This window comes from Amphiura filiformis, chromosome 8 (genome assembly GCF_039555335.1).
Source record: "Amphiura filiformis chromosome 8, Afil_fr2py, whole genome shotgun sequence".
Taxonomy (NCBI): domain Eukaryota; kingdom Metazoa; phylum Echinodermata; class Ophiuroidea; order Amphilepidida; family Amphiuridae; genus Amphiura; species Amphiura filiformis.
This window is the reverse complement of record NC_092635.1, coordinates 70341931-70364379: the sequence shown is the minus strand read 5'-3', so window position 1 is coordinate 70364379 and position 22449 is coordinate 70341931. Positions and strand designations below refer to the sequence as shown.

The following is a 22449-nucleotide window of genomic DNA, read 5'->3' as shown; positions in this document are numbered from 1 at the left end:
TGATGGCAGGTTGATGGCATTTTTGTTATTAAAAAGATCACTTATTGATAGAAATCATTTCAAAATTGACAGCTCTGCATTTCTCGTTCTGATTGAAAACTGTTTCATATTGGATTTTTTTTCATTTGTAGGTTATTGGATGAGAGGGAAATCCCATGTAATTCACTGAGGGAGGAATATGTCTCGGTATAGATGAAGATAGTCCATCATTGTGTAGCACTCATGATAAATTGAGCATCTCTCATCTCTTATTCTGATTGGGAGTTCAAGCAACATTATAACATTTCCATGAAAAATTGATGAAAATGTTACTTTTCCCTGTCAGATATATTTCCCAAGTTATTCATTTTGAGCTAAACCCAGTGAAGTAAAGCAAAGAAACTTGCTTTTTTTTTTATTCTAGTTGCCTATATCAATGCATGTATCAGCCTGTCGATTGTAGCCAGGGGTAACCTGCGTTTACTGGCTTTGGGGACGGGTGTAGGCCACATTTTACAAGTCTATATTAGTGTAACTTTCCGGGACGGGGAAGCTCACATTTACAAGCCTGTGCATTGTCTGACATCAAACCGACACCCAAAAGCACCAGAGGTTTTCAGTCAGAGCACATCAGACTTAATTGGACCAGGCAGAGGATACCCAGAAGATCAACATCTGATGATCTTGTGACATCCAATATTGTCCATAATATCTGTAATGCGGTCAAGCAATTTTGAAATAGCAAACAGTATTTTGAATGAAATGGTGTGTAATTGCTAGCAAACCTTCTATCCAATATTGTTTTAGCCATATCTTAATGCATGAACCTGACAAAAAGTAATAGACCTCAAAATTGGGCAAGTCCCGCTTTTGACATTTAGATTTGATGGCTATATGGGAACTTGTTCATTGAGGGGGTTTTGACTTCTGTGGTTACTACTGAAAGATCTGTGGGAAGTGATCAGTCAAATCTACAGCTTAATAGGAAAATTGATAACACCCTAGAGATAATTAATATTTCCATCATAGTTTGGAGTTATTTCCAGTGTGAATAGCTGATAGCAATCTAACAAAAATAATTTGTACAAGTGTATGCTGTTTACTGTAGGGTAACTAATTGTGTTTGAAATGATATGGTAATATGCACGCCTCTATATTTATTTATATTTTCAAACTTATTTAATAATGATTAGGGTGCACTGGAGTACAAATGTGAATAAACTAGTGCAGGTTCTAGCAAATCTCCACATTTCCCCTTACCCTTTGAAATGGGGTGGGCTGCTACTATCATTGATCCTCGTAAGGGGTAAAATATGTAATACATTTAGGAATGGCCTGAAAGTTAAGGAAAATTCAAGAAAATTGTCATGTGTTTTTGAACTTTTTAAAAAGATTTGCAAAGAGGAAGGAAAACAGAGTATTGATAAATAGGAAGCTTCATTTAATTGCAAATTTGCCAAAAAAAATCAGGAGGTTTAAAAAACTTAACCAAATAAATTTGAAAAGATCTTACACTATGACTTTAACTGTAGCAAATCCAATATGGATGTTGGAAACAAAATAACTTGAAACAAACCACTAGAATCTGTATTTAGATCAAAGTGACAAAGAAGAACAAGGCTTATTCAGTGCACACTGTCTCATCAACAAGCTTAACTGTGATATTTCATCGCATCTCAAGGAGGCCTTGCATGTTCATTTTACAAGAAGTACTTGTTGACACACATGCAACATAGGATTTATGAGAAATGACAAGTTAGTATTGTCAATATGTGGGCGTGATTCTGTTAGTTTAAGAAGTAAGTAGCAATGTTGAATGTTCTGCACAAGATCAAACCTTAGGCCATGTACTGAAAGTCAAGAATATCTTGAGAGATGATTTGCCCATAAGAAGTATACATGCATTTAAAAAGGGGATTTATTAACTATAGGTTAGTGGTGGTGGTGTAAAAATGACATGCATAAAGCATTAAATACAATGGCATAAAAGAATAAAATACAGGATGTTTAAATGTCACATAAATTTGAAACGAGAAATGAAATTTGTTTACGGGCGGAATAATTACAACCTTTTAGTTTGACAATTATGACTGCAACTATTGATCTTTCCATGTGAAAGATCCAAGCAGTGCGATTAATGCCTCCTAAATTGTTACCTGCGCAACACACCACTCCACGCCATACATAAATTCTCCCAGTCACATTTCCCCAATATTAAATTTAAAAAAGTAAAATTTAAATTCTGCTTCTTTTAAAATTTGGCAGAGGCGGGGTTCGAACTCACGGCGCCGCTTATAATGCTCTATGAGCCTAGCGCCTTAGACCACTCAACCACTTGTCTTCATGGAATTCATTTGAAACTTATTTGAAGATATAATCGCAACTTCAATATAGGCATACCACGTGACAAGCAAAAGCAGAAAACGTACCATATTTTGGAATTTTATTTGCCTAAATACATTAATGTGTATTAATAGCGCTCAATTGTTGTTAATCCGACCATAAACATGATAAATGCGGCGTCTATATGGACAATACATGATATCGATTTTGACACGTGCTCTCACGGTGTCAGTACATTTCCATGGTCAGTAAAATACTATAGAGGAACCTACCATTTTTCTTGTATACACGTTCGATGTTTTTATCAATTACATAAAATTCCATTTTAGACCCCAAATGTTTTTTCAGGAAATAAAAGATTAGATTACCATAAAACGAAACAGTAATCTTTTGCGGGTCTAATGTAATATTCACATAGGATTTTCAACGCTTTTTTCTATCCTTATTCTTGCTCAATTAAAAAAAATTTTTGGCGTATATAAAATTGAAATAAAATTCTCTGCCTCTTAAACGGCATCAAATGCGCCATAATTGGGTATCACGAATCGTTATATATGATGTGCAGTTAATATTCATATTTTCTTTTATACAGTTAATGCTTCAGTTTTGACAGGAAAAATTTTTCTTGAAAACCCTCTCACTCGGTTATTTTAAAAAGGTAACCACGCTTCCTAGAATGTGCAATAAATTAGCATTAAAATTTTTCTTATTCTAACAGCAAGCGTTTCTAGAATGTATTTTGGCGAAATGTGGTGTGCCTGCGCAAAGAGGGCAAGATTTTTTTTTTTTTCGTTTTGGACATTTCCCATCATTATGAAATTGGCCAGAAGCATGGTATGGCATTAATGCTGCAGAATCCTGCCATAACGTCACAAGTTAGCTCCCCACATTAAACCGACTAGCATACCCGTGATGCATATCTGGCCAAAAAAAATTTGAAAAAGGATTTGGGGGTAAATTGATGATAAGAGTCAAACATGTCACTTTCCTTGTAACAGGAGTTGCGATACAAAACCTCATGCACTTATAACTCAGTTGCCAGGTCAGTTGCAGGCAGAGCCCAAATTGGGCCTCTCTTGTTACTGGGAGTGTGTATGCTATTCACAAATCAAGTAGGCTCTTGATGTACGTAAGCAATGATATATATTTGGGCCCCTTTGGAGACAGCAAGTCCCAGCAACAGGGGATGAAAGTCAGCCAGAAGTGACAGGATGCTGCAAATATGCTTCAAGAGCTCGCTTCCCCCAGGGGGGCTACTGTCAGAGAAAAAAATATCATTTAGAAAAATAAGAAATAAAGCATTTTCTGCTTTTGAAGAGCTGATAGAGTCTGGTTGCAGGACAAGTAGGCAAGAATTTCTTTAAATGCCTAAGGGGCTCTAGCAATCTCCAAAAGTACTATTTGGCAGCGCGGGGTAGTATCAAGTTGAAGCGCTCGTAGCTAATGTTTTTATCTTATTCTGTTGAGCTGCGGATATAAGATCACCCGTATAGCACAACTTGCTTTTATCGTGGGTGTATGCAATTTTCAATTCACGTAATGGACAATATCAGTTTGTTTATAGGTCGTTGTGGGTGTGCATGTAGCATCATTATTGTTCAGTCATGTCTACTCCACAAAGTGAAGAATCTGATAGCAATAACGGCTTTATTTATAAAAAGCAAATCACTTAATTACGGGATGAGCTATTTTCCCGTATATAGGCTTATGAGTTTCTGTGAAGTGGATAAAAATGAGTGGGTTAATTGGGAAAAATAATGTACCATTTTATTTTCACATCCGTGGTAAATCACATGCTTGTAGAGTCATTTTCTTGCTCAATCTGCCTGTGATCAGTTTGATACAAACAAAACAAGAAGTAATGGTAGAATAATTGTTTGAATCATTGCTACAGAAATTTTCTTCCATCATGTGATTGTGATGTCACTTCTTTATAAGAGTGCTAGTTAAATTTAGAGAGAGAGCCATAGTGTGTGATATCAGTGTATGTCATGTTGTGATGTGCAACGCCTTTGCTCAATTGCACAGCGTTTCCTGTCAGGAGGTATTTTTAGCCCCGAACGTACGTTAAAGAGTAGGACTATGCAACCCCTTTAAAGGCATGAAGTACTAGTAGCTGGCAATAGCTCTCAAGTAACAATGTTTGTACTTTTCTCATTCTCTATTTCCTACAGCTCATCCCTCCTGTTTAAAGTACTCCGAGGCACTGACGGCCAGGATAAGGCAATCTGCAAGGTGGCAGTGTAGCCAGTGTAAAACATGTGCAATCTGTCAGGCACCGGGCAACAAAGTAAGTTGATGGGCGGTTCACTTCTACAGTGTGTTCAGAAAAAAATGGACTCGAGTAAAGTATTTGGCATTTTCACTGTATAGGATGAAGAGTATGGCTGATGATTTCATTCTAGCAGGAGACATGACATTGTTTTGTAACTGTACTGTATGTAGAGCATTTACCATAAGTGATATTTACAGAGCAAAATAAATTCTTTTCGGATGTTTTTAGAATCTTAGATTACAGAATATAATGTACAGTACATCTAAATTTGGAATGGGATACATGGTGTTTTAGGCCCAGAAAGAACCGACTTGGAATTGCCCTGTGGTAACTCAGACATATTGATTTGTCACTGATGGAGAACATTGAAATAATGTACCCGACGTCCTTAAGTTTGTTCGGCTTGTATTTGGCAAAAAAAAATGCGACTTAAAACATCATGTATTGGTATAGATTGGTGTGCACACAGATGGGTGCATGTTGCATAATGCATGACTCAATTTTCACCATTTATGGGCCGAACAAACTTAACCTTCAGCAAAGCAAAGCCTGAAATCAAGTGATAATTTGTGTGTTTACGCTCAAGTATGACAAGGGTTTGCGAACGTAGCACTTAGTTCGCATCATTGGGACAAAAACAATGCATCTTTAGTTAACACACAAATACGCAGCACTTATTCTGAGCGCATACACATTACTTGTACAACTCTATCCCTGTTCATGGGCACCACATAATTGTCAAATTGAAGTCGAGAAAATGTTTCTCTTTTTGATAACATTACAAGACAATTACACATGTAAGCTCATGGTTGCCAAACCTGCGAGTTGGTAGCCCAATTGGGCGACTTTTGAAGATTTTCTCTGACTTTTGACAATTTCCTGTCCCATAGACAACAATGGTTAAGGAAAAAATGGGGCAACTTCTCAACAATGGCTACCCTGACTTCCGGGAGTTTCCTGTCCCGTAGAAACCAATGGTTAAAAGAGAAAATTGGGTGACTTTTCGATTTGATTCACACGCTTCAGGCTGAACATTTTTTGGCAACCCTATATACGCTAGAATTTTGGCTATGTGCTCCATGGATGTGTAACAAATGTATTTAATATGGAAATCGCTCGGTGACTTCCAGAAGTATTTAAGAGCACCCTTGAAGTCAAATTTTAAAGTGGTGAAATATTCTGGAAAGATACCTGGAACATTATATAGACTGTGCCTTAGTTTGAGCCTCACATAATCATCATTTTAACTCCTCAATTGATAATGCATTACCTGGTTGGGACATAAATCTCATGTTGGTTCAAGTGTGTTTATATACGGGGGTTGAAATTTCACTGCTATGACATCCAGAAGTGTTTGACAGCACCCAAGTAAAATTGGTGTAAGAAGATATTAGAAAAGATATCTGGAACGTAATAGACCATGGCTTCCTTAGTTTGAGCCTCACATAATCATCATCTTAACTCCTCAATTGATAATGCATTACCTGGTTGGGATGTAAATCTCGATGTTGGTTCAAGTGTGTTTATATACGGGGTTGAAATTTCACTGCTATGACATCCAGAAGTGTTTGACAGCACCCAAGTAAAATTGGTGTAAGAAGATATTAGAAAAGATATCTGGAACGTAATAGACCATAGCTTCCTTAGTTTGAGCCTCACATAATCATCATCCTCCACTTGTCAATTGATAATGCATTACCTGGTTGGGATGTAAATCTCATGTTGGTTCAAGTGTGTTTATATACGGGGTTGAAATTTCACTGCTATGACATCCAGAAGTGTTTGACAGCACCCAAGTAAAATTGGTGTAAGAAGATATTAGAAAAGATATCTGGAGCGTAATAGACCATGGCTTCCTTAGTTTGAGCCTCACATAATCATCATCTTGAGTTGTCAATTGATAATGCATTACCTGGTTGGGATGTAAATCTCATGTTGGTTCAAGTGTGTTTATATACGGGGTTGAAATTTGGCTGCTATGACATCCAAAAGTGTTTGACAGCACCCAAGTAAAATTGGTGTAAGAAGATATTAGAAAAGATATCTGGAACGTAATAGACCATGGCTTCCTTAGTTTGAGCCTCACATAATCATCATCTTGAGTTGTCAATTTATAATGCATTACCTGGTTGGGACATAAATCTCATGTTGGTTCAAGTGTGTTTATATACGGGGTTGAAAATGCCTCGGAGAATCACTTGTGGAAATTAGGTCAATTGATGTTGAAATGCAACAGAGGATATGTTCAAAATATGTCTCTTGAAGAATGGGGGAAAAATACTCAATATTAGGATCGGGAAACATTAAGATATTTCGTGAGGCAAATGAAAATGAATTGAGGAATGTTTGCTTCAGCAGGTGTTCTAGTTTAAAAGATTTACAACAATGACTTTCTTTGTGTATGTGTGTGAAGAAATTTGAGCTGCTGATTTAAAATTTACATAATTTTCAAAATTAAAGTAGCAATTGAATAGCAAAAGACTTCAGCATAAGTACAACTAAGCATGTACTGATGAAGTACATACTTAACTAGAGTGTTGTGAGTGACAAAATTCAACAACAATAAATCATTCAACAGATTATTTAAACATGCAGTGTGTTGGTTAAACCAGAAGATGAAAAATTCATTATATTTTTACGGTTGTTTCTTCAGCTGACAGTTTGTTCTCAAGGTGTAAAAGAGTTTGTCATCAAGTAATGCAATTGTAAAAACTATTCATGAATTGCAGTTTGCTATAGTCTGTCCCGTGTAAGGTTGAGCTTGACCCCATCCATGGAGCTTGTCTAATCCAAAGTAATGTTCCATCTTTAATATAAAGAATTGCATCACATCAAGACCAGTCAAAACTTCCGTTTCTGGACATTTCATCAACCATATGTTGACTTCATCAGCAGTATTGCTATTTTGAAGTACTGTGTGATATTGATCCGGCAATTCCCTGTGTCCAAGTTCTTATGCAACACAGGATCGTATAGATTTGAAAGTTGGTAGGCCTCCTCATCTTTGTTTAGGAGCTTGCTGCTGTTCCTCCGGATCATGTGTTAAATAAGAACTTTGACACAGGAAAATGATACTGTTCAAACTACCAAGAGTTGCCGGATCAATATCACATATAGCATTTTAAAACAGCAACACTGCTGATGAAGTCAACCGATGGTAAATGAAATGTCCAGAAACACAAGTTTTGACTGGTTTTATACTACAGACCTGATGAATTTTTTCAAGGATGTTCCATGTTTCTCTAACTGATCTTAATAACTAGTTGCCCCGTTTGTGTAAGATTCATGCATTGTGGCGTACGTCATATTCCACTTTATACTGGACGGACTAGTATCTTGAATCAAAGAGTGTTCTGGACTACTGGGGTTTCTATCCATTAAAAAAATTACGGGGTTCTATCCATAAAAAAAAAATTAAGCGGAAATGATGATGAAGCCATGCATCAATAGTAGTAGACAGCGATCATCATTACAGGTTTCTTGGTCTGCAGAGATTGAAGCTTTCAGGAAATTTGTAAGATTTTATATATCAGATTTTTTTAACCATCCCTTGAACTGACTGATTTTCTCATTTAAGTTTAATTTCATCAAGAAATTGCTTGTTATTGAAGTGTAATGATACTTATTGGCTTATCCTTAGGTTAATCATTATATCACTATTGTCAACATATACTATTCTAAAAAATTAGCTTACAATGGAAAATAAGATCAAGTGTATATCAGATGTGAACAATGCTAGATGATTTGTAATTGGAGCAAGACCGAAGAGTGCCGTCACCTTAAATCAAGAGACATATGAATCCACACTTAAGGTGTCTGGGACAGTCTAAAGCAATAGTACACATATTAGCCTCTGCAAAGTATACAGCATAACCGACATTAGAAGTTTAAATGGTCATTTTCTAGGTGTGGTAAAAGGTTTGACTAGCCGTCCAAACATTGTGCAGTATTTTGATAACGCTGATGTTCATATTTGTTTTGTCTTTGCTTGCAGAATTTGCTGGTGTGTGACATGTGTGACAGAGGCTTCCACATGAGCTGTGTGAAACCACAACTCAAGAGGGCACCTAAAGGTAGGCGGACTGTCTTGGAAATATTGGGAGTATTCCAGTTGAAAGCCATACACCCTCTGGAAGACATGACCTTAATCTTCCACACAGGGAGAGTGAATTTCAAATGGGAGTACATAAATGGGTGACTCTATTTGAAATCTACACCCACTGGAAGAAAGGTCATATCTTCACACAGGGAGTGTGAATTTCAAATGGGATTACCTAAAAGGGTGACTCCATTTGAAATCTACACCCCCTGGAAGAAAGGTCATATCTGATGTAAGGCGTATGGATTTCAACTGGAATAGCCCATTGTCGTAAAACTTATCATATTTTTTTTGCTGATGTCATCCACAAAAGTATGGCAGTGAAATACTGAGTAGCTGCAGGATACTATTAGTGATTAGGAGAGGTACAAAGTGGGATGCAGATTATCTGTAGTTGAGGAACTCGAACATGGTAAATGCAGCAGGCTGAACATTGTCGAGACGCACGATAATCTGTAGTCCACCTAAACCAAGCCTGATAACAAATGTATCATACCCAAATGAAGTAGAATCACACTTGTTTAACCTCCTTGGAAAATCATAAGGCGCTGCGGTTTTGGAGTCTCAAAACAGATCCACACACAGACAGGAGTATTATAATGGATATATATCTGTAACCACTTCCTTAGTGCGGTCATACAGGATCACTTAATCATTTGATACATACTATGAAGCATTATTGAGACCCCAAAGATTAACACATGCATTATGTTCCTAATTATGTACATGGTGAGATTTATTAATGCAGGGATCAAGTGGAATTGATGACTACATGATGATGTCTCACCACAAGCATTAGTTGCAAAATCACCATGAATTTAATTGATAGTTGGTGTACAGTACCTGTGTAAGTGGTAATTTTTGCCAGCGTTTTATTTTCTTGCATTTTACGATTAGATGTTAGGTCATGAATTGAACAGCACACGAATATGAAATTCTTGTCATAATAACATACTATCAAAGGTCTCCTTTTCTGTATGGAAAAATTATCACATGAACAGTAGTAGACATTGAAAGATTCGAACCAAGCATATTAACTTGATGTGGGGAACAAAACAAAGCAAAAGTAGTAGACATAATAAACTTTAGAGCTACATGTAGTATTAAAGATGTACCAAAGTCAAATTTATTTAGGCTATTCCAGTTGAAACCCATATACCCTCTACAGTATGGAAGACATGACCATAATCTTATACACAGGGGGGTGCAGATTTCAAATGGAGTTGCCCATTCCGGTAACCCCTTTTGAAATTCACACAGCCTGTGTGGAAATTGAGGTTATGTCGTCCATAAGGGGTGTGTGGATTTCAACCGGAATCTCCATAGTTTTCATGCTCACTGTCAAACGTAGATACCGTTTTCAATGTAGCAAAAATGCAGAAGGATGTCCCAGATACACAAATTACACATCCTTGTTAGATATTATACAAGGGTGATGAACTTGCAATTTCTCCTTGATGTAAATTATTTACTGTGGAAAATTCCCTCCTTGCAACAGTTGCCATGGTTACCTGCTGATGCACGGTAAAAAGGCTATTTCAATTGAAAGATGAAGTGATAAGTATGTCCACTCAAAATAGTAAGCGTCAAACACGTCAAACTTCAAAGATGTTTGAGAAGTTGGGCTTGTTGAACAAGAGGTACCATGAGTATTGTTAACAATGAGCAAAAAATAACATAGGTGGTAATAATATTTTTCAAGATGGGATATGGTCACTCTAAAGTGAAGATAATAGTACTTTTTAACCTGTTTGATTTGCAATTTTTTTCTTCAATTATTGCAGAGCATACTCTGTCCATTACATAGCAATGGGATGTGTCCACTATATGCCAAGGTTATAATTGTGTGCATATCAGAAAAATGTGTCATTATCTTGTCTGTCCATCCGGCCATCAAACCCCAAGAAGGGCTACCTCATAAAACTCTTGTCCAAGGCTTGAACAAGATCAGACCACAGATATAGGGTTGTTCACCATCGTTGACAGCAATTGTCATAAGGAGGATTTGGACGTTTTGATTTATTGTCTTCATTGAAGATTGATTGGGTCCATGCCAGTTTTCAGTCCCTGAACCTAGTCATTGAATTTGTAATCATATTCAGGCCCAATATGGGGGTTTTTGCTTTAGTGAGTGTAGCCATCATAATGTTGATTTAGGAATTGAGTTAAAGGTGGGTGGGTGGTCCAAGAACGCATGAACTTTTCTGCCATATTTTAAGCCCTTCACCCTAACATTACATTTTAAGTTCAATTGGTACTCCACTTTGGATTGTAGAAGCAAAAAAGTGTATCACAATGATCCATAGAGCAGTGCACGGCTTCCAGGTTGGTATTCAATATCGAAGTTACGTAATGTTACTATGTCAATGGGATCACGCACTTGAGAAAATAACCACGATCGAAACAATCACCACACAGTATATGGCACTCGAAGGCATACCAAAATAGCGTGATCCGGTAACCAAGAGCATTACGTAACCACTTTGATGCTGAATACCACCAAACTACCACGTTTTTGTTCATACTACCAAAACAAAACATATTTTGGGCCTAAAACTTCACTGTTGTTATGAGAAAAAATATAATGAGCTTTTACCTGATGCCAAAATCAGCATTTCGATAGGGTGGGGGTGAGTGGGCGAGGCTGTCAATCAGGTCACCCACCTTTTTAAATAAAAATGTTGATGAAGTATGAAGTGGATTTCACTATGGACCACAATAGCCTCATCCCAATGGCATAGTCCAATAACCTCAATTACATAATCATAGTGCACAATTTGACCTCAAGTTGTAGAGTATGAGTTTTTGTTCCCACATTTTCAAAAGTCATTCAATGAATGTACAAATGTATTGGGGTTTAAGAACTGTGCCCCTGATAGATGAGAATGTTGGGGATCCTAGTGTTTGGATCCATTCCCAAATACTGGAATGCTTCCAATCACTATATGCTGCAGCTGCTGCTACTATAAGCATTTATAAACTGTCAGGAAATTGAAACTTCTGTTTGACCTTGAATTTGTATGTCATTATTCTTGCAATGAAACATGCCACCTCTCCAGGTTCTGTTCGCCAAAATGATTCTCAGGAATTGGCCGCTCTAGATCATACCTGGGGGCCACCGCCGCAAGATTTGTGCAAATATAGTGGAATTGAAACCGATGCTCGTCATCTATTTGTTGGGGTAGAGCTGATTGTTTACAATTTATGTCCATATACAACCGTTGGGCATTATACTTTGCTTCGCTTATAATTGGTGACAAAAATGGGACTCGATGTCGTGCATTGATATGGAGCATAATTGAGCCCAGCACCTCGCTAGTTATGTAATATGTGACTGGTGCACACTTATGTGAACTAAACAGAGATTAAGTTGGGAATATATTGATGTGTGTATTAACAAAAACTGAATAATTTTCATATAATTATAAGCCGAACAAAGTATAAATGTGTCAGAAAGTAGGTGTGGCTTGCAAACCAATGCATTTAGAATCATTTCATGCTGTTAGGTTGCATTAAAAATAATGAAATCCAATGCAAGAAGATCAGCAGTGCATAATTCATTATTAATAATAACAAATTATTTGTGACCATCTAGCATTGAACCATTCATGTGAAGGTCTGTAATGAGATCAATGTCAAGCAGAGGTGAGCAATCACGACAGGTAATATCACTGACATGACGTAATTAGATTCAGCCGTTCGATGCTTACATTTGACTGCCCTATATCTCCAATCATTCATCAGTATTTCCATCCAATATCCAGAGTCATCCCTTTCCTGATCAAGAGAGTTAACTACTAACCTGGCAAATGAAACCCATGTTCAGAGCAAAACCCATGTTGTGCTTATGTAAGACTACTGACCTGGAGTTTGAGGTCAAAGACCCCCTTTATATTCCCTGTTGCTCTCAACTAGTGGGTGTATAGCTTGTGATAGGTCAGGAAATTTCACTCACTCGGTAGATATCCGGGGCTAATCGGTTGTACTGCAACATATGCCGTGGTGTGTAGAAGCTGATCTCTCATTGGGCTATTGCGTTTGAAATCCATACACCCCTGTGGAATACATGACTTTAATATCCCACACAGGGGGGTGTGGATTTTAAATGGAGTTGCCCATTTAGGTAATCTCATTTGAAGCTCACATGGAGTATGGAAGATTAAGGTCATGTCTTCCATAGGGGGTGTATGGATTTCAACTGGAATAGCCCATTTGGGCTTTCCTTTCCATAAAATTGATAAGAAAGAGTAAAGAGATTTGGGTTGTTAACCCGACACATTTGTGCATTTTATTCAGTTCAATTAATGCTGTCCCTAGTATAGTGATGGTGGTTTGAAAGTGGGCATGCGAGCTTAACAGTATCAGGTGGTTTCACATTCGATTATTAGGGAAATGGGACAAGGGAAAATAAGTTGAAATAGAATATATGAAAATGAGAAAGTCAAACAATTATTGTGCCCTTTGAAACTAGAGCACTTTAATCCGTCGTGCGTTTTTGATGGATGCTCTACATAATTATGCAAATAAACTGTTATTGATTCAGCAAAATTACTATGTGTTTTGGAGATAATTTGTGGAACCTGATCTGCTCCATGTATACACAAAAGTCAAGTGATGTGTTTACATGGCTTGTATTGGTTTTTTGAATCAAATTTTGTTCAGGAAAAGAGCTTACGTTTGGATTGTGCAAAACAGATGTTCAAGTCGTCGTCTTGTGAATGAAATAAACTAGAATTCCGTATTTATTTGTCAACGCATTTGTGTTAGTTATTGAAAGAATTTAGTCAACATCAATGGATTTTGGGTTTCATTGAAAAAAGTTTTGTCATTGGTAGCCAAAGTGCTGAATTGTTCAGCAACACACATTATTATAAATTTATAATAATGAAGCTTTTTGCTATACCACAAATGTTTAATACTGCACAGTAAAACAGTACAAGATATTTTAATACTGATTGGGTGCGCACATTTGCGTTGGCGCTCGTAGCGCATTACAAAATGATATCTGGAAAATTTTTGCAGAACATAATTTTTGTCCTCAAAATCATGAAAATAAAAACATGCAAATATGTTCTATTATGTAAAAGTCTACATTTATAAGAAAACTCAAAAATAGTGCTTTTAAAAACAAGAAAAGTAATTCAAAATTGGAACAGCACGAAAAATTACATGCGCAAAAATTACCACTTGTAACAGTACATTGATACAGTTGTAAGACTTCCTATATGGTCTGGTAATGTTTCGTTTTGTTTGTTTGCATATTTTGATTTTCAACTTAATCTTATTCTTTTTTTCTCACTTTTATCAAACCCAGGGCCTTGGCGGTGTCGAGGATGTAAAGTGGGGAAGTTTCCAGGGAAGAAGACGTTAGTATCTAACGGCACCACAGGGAGATTAGCGAAGAAGCAGTACCAGTCCAGATTAGGCCGAGCCAACAAGCTCAAGATACGAGCTGTCAAAGGTGTCGGTGGCAATTTGTAAGTACATATCTGTAGCTGGTCTACAGCTTTTAACTTACTGTATAAACTGTGTTTGCTATAATGTGTAAAAGTTGTGGTAGCAGAGACTATAAGGACATCAGCAATTGCCACCAGGAAGTTGGGGGTGCAAATTTTCCAGTTGCTCCTTGACGAGTTCTCACTTGATCATCGTGGGTGTGATATTTAACCAGAGGTTAAAAAGAGAAGAGATGCTGACAGTAGAATGAACTCCTTTTCAAAGAAATGGGTGTACATGCATGCACTCAACTTCACTTCCCATAGTTTGTATGAAGTATTCCGTTGAAGACTACTTTACAGAATGGACCTTACAGCGGAAATTAATGCAACTCTTTTCATACGAGCCTGTGTTTGAGTTTAGGCAGTGAATAATGCCGAATACCCTAGTGAATAGGGGGTACTACTCTGCAGAGGTGTAGGAAAATAGTGAAATTCAAATTGTTTTAACGTGATTTCCTGAGCTGCCAAGTAGGTTGGCTCATAGGGAAATATCAAAGTTGGATTTGTTGGGGATGTTGCGCAGTGGGCTGTTCCATTTAAAAAACCACACCCCCAATGGGGAAGATTTTGGAATTTCAACCAAATGGAACCAAATTATTCCAAAAGGGGAAAAGTGTGGAAGATTTTGGAATTCCAAATAAAATTGTCTAATTTTAGGCCAAATTGTGCAAAATTCAACTGCATGTTTAAATTTCCAACAATTTTCAGCTGCAGTTTCACATAAAACTATCAAAAATTGCCAGCTGGATTGATTATAAGGTACACTGGAATTTAGATAGCAGTGAAATCGTCTGCAGCGGGTGTGTGCATTTTAAATGGAATTGCCGATTAGGGCTGGTAAACCTTTGAGATATTTCAACAGTGCTCATTTTTTCATGGATGTTCTTGATTTTGATGCAAAAACACATTTCCTTGGCATTGCCCCCACTTCTTTTTATGTTTTTTTCTTCTTGTGATGACTGCTAAGTAAAAACATGATATCATGATGAGGTGGATGGCATTTCTGATAATGACTTAGGATTATAATTCATCAGGTTAATGTGAAAAGTCTTGTATGGATTGCTGCCTTTTGTTCATGTTGGCACTTACCCCATATATTCCACCATGCAATGGTCTCAGGGAAGGGGGGATAAGACCCGAAGACCACTTGGTCCGCTCTCGCTCTCGCACCAAGACCTGCAAAGAACGGGCATTTGCTGTTGCTGTCCCTGTGCTTTGCAATGCTGTCCCAGACCATGTACAGAACTCTGTGACCACTAATAATTTCAAAAATCTGCTAAAAGCCCGGCTATTCAAAGATATGTCAATAACTCATAATATATTGTTCTCCTGTAATTCTGCTTCACTCTGTTTTTTTCCCCATAATATTTGCATGTAGGTTTTATACACATTTGGAGATGTTATTTTACGTTTATGCACCATATAAGCATGGTTTAATAATAATACAAGCCTTGGCTACATTTGTGCCAATATCACATGCTGAACACAAGGCAGCTAGCTATCCACATAGAATTGTCACATTCACCCAATGAATTACAATCACAATTTGTTGCCAGAAATGCCATCAACTTCATCATGATATTTATGTAACGTTGCTTTTTCTTTCAAAATCTATTCAAAGTTGATAACAATACTGGTTGTAGTAACAAAAAAAATTGTTTTCATTTGATGTTAAGCTTATCGGAAAAAGATTGTGCCGCACACTTCTTGCGCACTGGTATTATTGTTTACATGTTATAACTATGCCTGTCATGGTGTTACTAAAAGGCAGCTATTCATATTCAACATTTCTTGGCTTCTGTTCCTCGAAATTGGCCCTGAAACAAGTCTTGCCATTTAGTAGAAATCCCTGGAAATAATGTTGATGTTGCACAAAATTCTGTGTCTCCTGCGGCCATGAAGCAAGTTACCCGTAGTTTGAATGAAATTGTCTTTCAGAGATGCAATTTTGCTTCCACTGACGAATTGACTGGGTAATATTACTAATGAGCAAATAATCAAATTGTGTCGGGAAAGAAAGCAATACCGTGTTGCTCAGTTGGGCGTATAAGTGTACAAAACAGATTCGGGGAGATGATAATGGTCTTGAGCAAAGTGAAGTGGAAGTATGTTCCATATCATCCAAATTATATCGTTGTAAGTGCCCTGAAATTATGGGCTTTATCAATAAATTAAAAAATGGTTTATTTTACTCCACCTTGTATTGAACATGCATTATGATTGCTTCCTCTTGTCATCGCCACCTCCCACATCATTTTCAGTATGTCAGATGAGAAATGAATATCATGTCTCCATGATTATAGAAATTGCAAATTGCCCAGAACGATAGACAAATTTCACTAAATTGCACTGGAATTGCTCCACAAAAAGACAAAGCAAGTACAAATGTTTCAATTTATCACAGAGACAGGTGCCAATTTCAAAAAGGCAACATGTCACCTGTATGTGCTTAAACTGAGAGCTGAGGCCCCGAACAATCGATTTTGAGTTTCCCGTCACATAATTTTTGAAAACAAGTGAGGTAACTTTTTCATTATTCATTATTCATTATTTTCGTGACTTTCATTATATGACAAAATGCAGTGTAAAACACATTGTTATTTACCGCTCACTCACTCAAAGGATGTTTAACCAAAGATATAAACTTGCAAAGGGGCTGCATGGTCAAAATTGATACCAATTCCTTTCTTTTTACTATTATTTTTCTTATTTATTTATAAATTTTGTGTGATTTAAGTACAAATTATCCAGTTGACGGTGACATTCGATATCGTCCACTGCATGACGGTGCGACCACTGTCGCATATCTTAATTGATATGTACATGACAAATCTTTTATACAAACGTCAGCAAAGTCCCATCAAATTGAAATCAAAATACGAAACAATTGCAATTCATGAATTGGTAAGTTTTTACAACTCCATGTCGAATCTTGCGCCAACAAAATTAAAGGGAAACCCCCACCAGAGATTCTTTACTAAATGAGATGGACACTCTCTGCAAACTGCCTATACCATGCTATACCGCAGTTGAAGACAGGCGTTGTCGCCGGCCAAGTCTTACTACGAACGTGTAATGAGAAGATACCATAGAGTCCTACATAGAGATCTGTGTACCGCTCACAAAACAAAGAGTATAAGTCCGCCCACCGCTGTCAATCATTCTAATGAACAAATGAAACAAGCTCTGGCATTCTGACAATGACGTAATCCTAATTATAAATGAGAGAATCACATTGTACATGTACTGTCTGCTGTACTAGATGTCTTCCAACAAGTGCCGGAGTGTCGCGGGCCTGCCCCCACAGCGTGTTTTGTTGATGTTGAATACCGCATACTTCTTGCAGCAATGTCATAAACACAACGGAGTTGAAATATATAATTTTTTGCTCTTTTTGTATATTAAATTTAATTTAAAACTATGTTGAATACTATTTAAAAATAAATAATTGATCAATTGGGACAACAAATATAAAATTAACAGTATTAATATATTTCTTTAATTACCACAAACAACGATATTGTGCAAAGTCACAAACAGCACTGTAGAATCATTGATCTGCCAATGACAGCATTAGTCTGTCAGTCCAGTATATGATACGCACGTGGAAAAGGACTGCGACGTCAACATATTTACAAAGGGTTGCGAACCGGGCCTACAGGATCTAGGCTATCACTATCAGACGCCAATCAACCGGCCGCAGTGCGTTTACTGCCGGTAGCGAAATCGATGTTTTGAATTTGATTTTTCCACTAAAAATGCACGGATTTCATCGGGTTTTTTTGCAAAAATGATAAGTTTTTATTTTTATTTTTCGAAAATCGCAATAATGAATTCAAGTGCGGGCCCGAAAATGAAGTGCGGGCGGGCGACGGGAAACTCAAAATCGACTTTGCCAGGCCTAAGTCATTCACATTTTCACTTATGGAGCCAACTTTTTGACATACTTGCAGATTAAAACATAAATTAATAATAATAAATGGTTCTTTTAAGGTGCAAAATCTTTTGAAGAACTCAAGAGCGTGCAAAAACATGAAAATGACAAACAAACCTGTAAAAGTTAGTGAATTCAGTTGGAGAAAACTGATTTTGTACACCACATTTTGGTATAAGGCCTAAAAAAAGAATTGTTTTGCCCTTTTTGACCAACCCTAAAATCCAATGGGTGGGCGTGTTTATTATTATTATTATTTTTTTCATATTTGGTATGTAAAACACAAATGTTGTGAAAATGTTTTGCCTGTTTTGTAATTCGTACTGCACAACTCTGATACATTTAAAACAACAAGCCTATTAAGAAACCATATAAATCATGTTTTCCATGGTATTTTGTGGTAAACTTGCATTTCTTGATATTTTATGTGGTAAAAAAACCCCAAAACCGGGTGACCGACCCTGACTTTGGAGCTCTAGGGCAATACAATTTTTTAGGCCTAAGTATAATGCATAATGGCTGATCTTTGATAACTTATCTGATTGATTTTTGACAATAAAGTACAAGAGATTTCATGTCAAAATTATTTCATCATATGTCACAGCTTTTGTGGAAATGGAAATAGTTCAAAGTAACAACATTTGGTAGATTCTCATGTGCTTTGATGACGCATGATTTTCACAGACATAGCCGTAAGTGTTGGTGTTGACATGTCAACAAAACTAAAGGTAGCGTGAACATTTTGAAGAATGAAATTTCATCATATGGGAGTTGAAACGTAATAGTAACCGTCTTGTAATGTGGATGTTGAGTATTCCATGCAACTGCAGCAATGTTATGTTTGTAGAGAGGGTGCATTCACCAGTTGGTCAAATCCATCTGGCGTAGAGCCATCTAATTTGTTTACAAAGCAGTGGTGAGAGTAGGGCAAGCAAAACGGTTACAGCCCGCTAGTCCTAAGGCCCGCCAGTCCGAAGGTTCGCTAGTCCGAAGGTTCGCTAGTCCGAAGGTTCGCTAGTCCGAAGGTCCGCTAGTCCGAAGGTTCTCTATTCCGAATTCTAAATAAGGTCCGCTAGTCCGAATTTTTAACAAGGTTCGCTAGTCCGAATTTTAAATAAGGCTCGCTAGTCCGAATTATATATAAGGTTCGCTAGTCCGAATTAAAAATCATGTCCGCTAATTGAATTTGATTTAGGGTTAAGCTAGTCCGAATTTTAAATAAGGTCCGCTAGTCCGAATTTAAGAAAGAAAGAAAGAAAGAAAGAAAGAAAGAAAGAAAGAAAAAGAAAGAAAGAAAGAAAGAAAGAAAGAAAGAAAGAAAGAAAGAAAGAAAGAAAGAAAGAAAGAAAGAAAGAAAGAAAGAAAAAGAAAGAAAGAAAGAAAGAAAGAAAGAAAGAAAGAAAGAAAGAATATATTAAAGGAAGAAGGATTTATAGAGAAAGTAATCAATGAAGAAATAAAATAAATAGAAAAGTTTGTATTTTAGACATTCATAATAGGCCTAGCTCTCGTTGTTGTCTTGAATTATATCCATTACTATTGAGGCGATGGTGTATATTTGATTGCAATTTCATTCATTCTACAAAACCTACATCAGTAATTTTTAAAAGGAATAAATATTCAAATACTTTAGGAAAAAACAAAACAGCATCTGTATACTTTTTGTGTCTTTAGAACATAAATATACAGTTTTCATCGATTTGGAAACTTATTGGGTTACTTGCATTGTTTCCTTTCTGAAAATGTATACTTTTATGTACTTGCCATCATTACCTTTAAAGAAACCTTGCAAAACATGAACAATGTTGTGAACCTGTGTGCACCTACTCAGGTAACGCGCTATATTTGATCAAACACCTCCAATACATTTTGAGACCGGTGTATGGTAGCGCTGCTCAGGTTCTTTAAAGAAAATTCGGACTAGCGGACCTTATTTATAGAATTCGGACTAGCGGGTCTTATTTATCATTCGGACTAGCGAACCTTATATAAAATTCGGACTAGCGGACCTTATTTAAAATTCGGACTAGAGCACCTTTTTTTGATTCGGATTAGCGAACCTGATTAACAATTCGGACTAGCGAACCTTTTAATAAATTCGGACTAGCGAACCTTAGGACTAGCGAACCTTCGGACTAGCGAACCTTCGGACTAGCGAACCTTTTTTTCGGACTAGCGAACCTTTTTGCGAATTCGGACTAGCGACCCTCACGTCCTCCATTGAAATACGTGTTCGGACTAGCGAACCTTCGGACTAGCAAACCTTCGGACTAGCGGTCCTTCGGACTAGCGGGTACTCGCCAGCAAAACGACATGTTATGTGCCAAATTTTGTTTGATCTCCCTGAAGGATTTTTTTAAACAGGGAATATTGTGGTGATAATGAGTATAGCCTCCAGTTCACAACATTCACCTTGCCATGCATTACATCAGAACTCACAGTTGAAGGCTTTACAGGGATCAATAATGCTGACATCATGACAACTTGAAGGCATGACCTTTAAGGATGGAAAAATTTGCCCTAGTTAGACTGTTCCCACATGTTCTGTAACCCCATTTTTGTTCTCTTGTGATTTTGTGAGGAAAAGAAAGATAGACCCCTATAAAACTAATGGGTGCTATAGTTTGTTCGGCTTATAATTGGCAAAAAAAAATCATAACATTGTGTATTGATACAGAATGGCAGTTGGGCGCAGCGCTTACATGTATGCTAGTTGCGTAATGTGTGACTGGCACACGCTAATGTGAATTTAAACATGCGTATGTTGGAACTTTACTGACGCGCGCAGTAACAAAAACCGAATAATTTACGCCAATTATAAGCCGAACAAACTATAGAAGTGGTAATGAAGAATGATAAAATAATGAGGACATTGGCCAAGAAAAGTGGTGCAATGTGGGAAAGAATGACATGTCTGGCACGGCTTTCACATAATGTTGTTAGACCAGAGGCAAAGAGCCAAGTAAAATGGGTTATATCCTTGGCACAGAGCTAATGGCTGATTCCCTGTGGGTAGGAGAGACCCTCCTACATCAGTAAGCTTATAACAAGACAATGCCAAGTTGAAAGTTATTTTGCAAAAGCGCAAAGATGTTGAACTCAATTAGTGATTTAAATAGGTAAATAATGGAATAAGTGAAATTTGGAAAAGTGGTGTAGAAATGGTAAGAATGTGGTCTGTATTATTGTCCATTACACAGAACCGGAAACATGGACAGTCACGTTTCTATGCTTAGAAAAATGCATGCACTTTTGCAGACCTGTTTAAATGAAGTGTATTTCCTTGTTTGAGGCCAATTTGAAGTATACATATGTATATATAAACATACCCCAACACCCCTGCTAGAAAGACATCATAAGTGGACATAAAAACACACCCATAAATGTGGACCCAAATTAACTATCAAATTGTGGACCAAATCAGGACACACCCAGCGAACCGTGGACTGAGTCCGACTGACTCTATTCGCCGATCGCACGGTCAAAACAAAATTCTACCCGCAAAGTGCGTGTTGTGTGTGCGTACGCCTGACAAACGTGTTATTTAATTACTGCGCACGCTTTGCAAAAACCATCTGGCGTGTTGCTAGAAAAGTGTGAGAAACAAAAATGCACTTTTTGCGCATGCGTTTGCAGGGAGGACCTCGTTTTGGTTGCAAGATGGGGGATCTGTGCAAAGGGTGAATACCCCAAATAGGGGACTCGCTGATAAACACATTTTAGTAGACGGGACATCCGCAGTTGGTTGTTTGTCCACAGTTCATTGGAATGTAATGGAAAAAAGTCCCATGTTTCTTCTCAACCTCTCTCTATCACCCCTACACACGTCTTGCCCACTTAGCCAGGTACAGAGCTAGTGAATTGCCATGATCATGCAAGTTGTGAATACATGTAGGTCTACAACGGAAGTGAAGTATTACGCACAACATAAATGGAGAAGTGACAATGAGGGCTACCTCCTCCCTCTGAATTCCCATCACTGTGCTGCCCTCCCAACAGGGAAGTGCCTCATTAGGAGGTATTTCCCTTCCTATCTCCTTAGACTTGGCGACAATTTCAACGACAGGTTTAAAGCTGTGTAGCAGCTTTGTAATAGGCATTTAGAACGGAAACATTTGTGCCTTTGACTTGGATTGCCGAAGCGTGATAAAAGGCGGAGATTTGCTGAAATGGTGTGGGTTTTCTCACTTTTATTTTTGCATTTTTGCCAAGCGTTGATTGAATCTGAAATAATTTGTATCAGTAAAATTTTGTAATGGATAGTACTTTCAGGGAACTGAAAGAATTCTCGAGAACTGCAAAATTATGGTACTAACCTTTG

At 37.4% G+C, this 22449-nt stretch overlaps 1 protein-coding gene across 1 annotated transcript in view; it reads left to right on the top strand.

Annotated features, from left to right (window-relative positions):
* The window catches only part of LOC140159704 (uncharacterized), a 115299-nt gene that overhangs the window by 42815 nt on the left and 50035 nt on the right, over positions 1–22449 (top strand). The window contains 3 exon segments of the mRNA XM_072183200.1: positions 4497–4612; positions 8592–8670; positions 14011–14173. Of these exon segments, the coding sequence (XP_072039301.1) occupies positions 4497–4612; positions 8592–8670; positions 14011–14173 (358 nt within the window).